Source organism: Sabethes cyaneus, chromosome 1, assembly GCF_943734655.1.
Source record: "Sabethes cyaneus chromosome 1, idSabCyanKW18_F2, whole genome shotgun sequence".
Classification (NCBI taxonomy): Eukaryota; Metazoa; Arthropoda; class Insecta; order Diptera; family Culicidae; genus Sabethes; species Sabethes cyaneus.
This window is the reverse complement of record NC_071353.1, coordinates 167,174,909-167,178,693: the sequence shown is the minus strand read 5'-3', so window position 1 is coordinate 167,178,693 and position 3,785 is coordinate 167,174,909. Positions and strand designations below refer to the sequence as shown.

The following is a 3,785-nucleotide window of genomic DNA, read 5'->3' as shown; positions in this document are numbered from 1 at the left end:
TTCCAATATTGCGCTCTTCACACTCAATTGGACTGCACAGTTATTAAGTGCAACCTTCAAAACTGTGATGAAAAGTGTGCTACTGATAATATCGCTAGTAATCTTATATCGATAATACCATCAAACTTTATCGTCACGGAAGAATATCGAAAAGTGGAGGGTTTAAAGTGAAATCTTCTTCTTGGCTTGTTGATATTTTAACATTTTTGTTCTATTTCTTACGTATTTTTGTTTATACTGCCATATTATCGTTATTAATTATTAACGATAACAAAACTTTATCAATAATCGTTATAGATTTTGACCGACATTTCCCATCATTACAACTCTCCCATCTGAGCTGACATTTGATTTAGCAGTGGCGCCAGTACCAGTTGTAGGAAAAGCAAATAGTATTTAATTTTTCATTTATTTCATATATGCTGCATATTTATTCAAGTTATAAATTATGCGTGGAATTATGTATTTAGAAACTATTTTTATATTATTCTTAGCGTCGATAACAACTCTACGTGAACATTAGAATTTAAATAGAAATCAACCAAGATTCATGGTTTTTTCCCACGAAATTTTGGCAACATTTCTCACCTACAAAATGTGTGACTGGACAAGTGTGTTCAAAATCCAACTTTCAATGCAAAGAGCAATAAATGTAAAATTACTTCCTGTAGGGGTCCAAATTCGGTTGATTACCCTAATTGTGTGAATGCACACATTCAAAATGCATGCGACGATCATTGACGTCCCGTTCTGTTGAATTGAAGATAGAATTAACAAAAGAGCGAATGTCGCAAGCGTAAACAAACCGAGTGAGGGTTGATTTTCCTATGCTGGCCCAGCAAAAAATAACTCTCACCCGTTTTATTTACATTTGCGACATTCGCCCTTTTGTTAATTCTATCAGATTCTACTTAGAATTATAAATAACTGGGATATTTATTTTAACAGGACACCCTAACATTTTTGTACCCCCCAAGGATGTCAAGTTATACTGGCATCACTGCCTTGCCGAGGAATTTAACTCAGCGTAAACATTAGGAAGATTTTAGCTCTCAAAATATTTCTTCTAAAAAAGTATAATAAATTAAAAACTAAATCATTCCTTCTATCAAATGGCCTGCTGTGTGCAACAGTGCCCTGGCGGGTCCCAGCTGGTGGGCTTTCCGCAAGACGAATGGCTGAGTAAGCGCTGGTCGGAGGCTATCCGAGTGGGCACCGGCACAACACCGACGACACTGTCCGAGCAAGACGCAACAGAAGAAGGGCGTAAAATTTGCCGTTCGCATTTTCCCCAACCGGAGGAGACCGGTTACCAGGAACCGACCCGTTTTGTCAACCGGTATGTTGGATTAAATCTGGTAGTCTTATTATGCTGCATTTTTGTTTTGTTTTTCTTGTCATAGACAGGGTCACCCGGTAGAGCTGACCAGCTGCCGGCTATGCCTAAGGTTTCTACCGGAATCGCAAATGTTTTCCGTCGACGGGCTGATCTGTGGTCAAACTATATGCACTGTTATTTCTCAATCGCTGAGAATTCGTCTGAAACCGTTCGAATTTTTGCAGCATATTTGCCTCGGATGTTTCGTCAAATTGGACATGATTCGGACCATGCAGAGTCAGTTCATGATGCGGGATGTGACCTACCGTACGCTGGAAATGAAAAAAGTGTCACAAGAACCAGTTCACAAACCGATAGAAGTGAAAGCTGAACCCGTTTCGGCGATGATGGAAGATGTAACAGAGCATGCTGCAGTGGATATCAAAATTGAACCGGAAGTTATGATTAACGTTCAGACGGAGTGTGTTAAGCTCCGGAATAGTCCAAAACCGAAGAAGGTTCCTAAAGTTGACGCTCCAAAGAAGAAAAAATATAAATCCAAGAAGAAAAGCATAGAATCTGGTAGCATACAACTCAAGCAGGTGAGGTTGACCTCAATTTGTGCCAAAACCTGCTACATTTGCAGTACTAAAACTTTGTTCGAAACTACCGACGAACTGTACAGTCATTTAACGGAGAAGCATGCCGGCCAGATCGATTATGTATGCGTGCTTTGCGACGATAAAAAGTTTCCCTTGGTTTCGAACTACAATACGCATCTGAGTCTGCATGATCCGGACGAACGTCCAATGAAGTGCAATTTTTGCGCCATACGATACTCGACAAAGAGAGCCCTGCTGGTGCATGAGAACCGACTGCACGAAACGAATCATCCTCTGCCGAAAATAATTAGATCTAAGAAAGTTCGGCCACAGTGCGAACAGTGTGGTAAGTTCTTTCCATCCTTGGGACGCGCTCGCGAACATCAACTGGTGGAGCACGAGAATGGTGTGGCAGCCGAGTGTAAGATCTGCTTGAAAACCTTCGCAACGATTGCCAACCTGCGACGGCATATGGTAGTGCACAGCAAGGAACACCCGTACGAGTGTAACATTTGCGGCGTACGCTATCGAGTTAGTACGGATTTGAGCAAACATATCCTTGCCGATCATCAGGGTAAAACCGCTTACCACTGTACTGCGTGCAACATGCCCTTTAAAACCAAGAATGAATATTATGGACACAGAAATCGCGTGCATAACAAGACGACCCTTAAGCCGTTCCGCTGTCGGCTTTGCTCGGAGGTTCCTCTGAATAGTCGCGATCTTACCGACCACATTGAGAGTTGCCACCCGGATGAGGTATATCCGTACAAGCAATGCCCGGATTGTCCGGCAAAGTATTTCACTGGAATGTCGCTCGGTTTACACCAGCGCACAAAGCACGGAAAGCTCGGCAAAAGCGGACTGCCCCATCCGACGTCGTATGTGTGCGATTTGTGCGGGAAAAAGTATAAGAACAGGAACAGTCTTAAAATACACATGGGAAATGAGCACGACGGCGAACGGAAGTACGCGTGCGAGGTTTGCGACAAGCGGTTCGCCTTCCGGAGCAATCTGTCGCGCCATCTGCAGATGCACGAGGAAATCAAGCGGTTCGCGTGCGACTTCTGCGATCGAACCTTCGCGCAGAAAACGGCAATGATGAACCACCGGCGAAACATTCACACCGGCGAGACGGCTTTCGACTGTCCGGTGTGCGGTGCGGCGTTCAAGGAAAGTTCGACCTACTATCGGCACAAGGCCGTCTGCAAGGGCCGGGATGGCCAGAGCCCAGGCCAATGAACGGAGAAAGGGCCCGCCCCAACCAGTAGCTGTGTGAAAATATCTGTTCTCTCTACCTAGTGGTTACAATTCAATAAATAAAAGAATCGACGATGACTTAAATTAAGTTTTCGAACATGCCTTCCTTTGCCCCATTTGTATATACCACGTGCATCCTGATTCGTTTGTATGACACTATTCGTACGAATACAAGAATAAACGAGAATAAGGCAGTAGATGGTTGACAGACTTTACAGCAGGCTCCCATATTCCTCCAAATTGCGGTGAAATTAAGGGCCGCTTAGTGATGTCCGAAATTTTCATTACCGATTAATCGGTTAGCATTGTATGCACTAATCGATTAGTTCAGTATTCATGTTAGTAGTATTCGATTATAAATATTCGACTGTTTCGTTTAATAATTCGATTAATCGGACGATTATGAACGATTAATAGGAATTATTCGCATTTTTATCCCCTTTGAACTATTCGATTAATGAATTACTCGTGCCGGCAGTATTCGATTATACCATGATCTAATCGATTACTTTATTAATCAAGCGATTCCCAACTAATAACGGTAGCTGAATTGCAAGAGCAATGGCTGTTTGCGGGTTGGTTTAAGGCGATCAAAGCTGCATAAA

At 42.9% G+C, this 3,785-nt stretch overlaps 1 protein-coding gene across 1 annotated transcript; it reads left to right on the top strand.

Annotated features, from left to right (window-relative positions):
• Nucleotides 1-1,058: 1,058 nt before the first annotated feature.
• Nucleotides 1,059-3,205, top strand: LOC128745311 (zinc finger protein 845-like). The gene is made up of 2 exons (XM_053842349.1): nucleotides 1,059-1,339; nucleotides 1,404-3,205. Exons 1-2 carry the CDS (start codon nucleotides 1,113-1,115, stop codon nucleotides 3,160-3,162), a joined length of 1,986 nt encoding a protein of 661 aa, XP_053698324.1. The 5' UTR covers nucleotides 1,059-1,112; the 3' UTR covers nucleotides 3,163-3,205.
• The last annotated feature ends 580 nt before the right edge of the window (nucleotides 3,206-3,785 follow it).

Coding starts and splice junctions, on each gene's coding strand:
- LOC128745311 (XM_053842349.1), top strand. CDS start 1,113: ATGGCCTGCTGTGTGCAACAGTGCCCTGGCGGGTCCCAGCTGGTGGGC. Junction 1,340..1,403: donor CCGACCCGTTTTGTCAACCG/GTATGTTGGATT, acceptor TTCTTGTCATAG/ACAGGGTCACCCGGTAGAGC.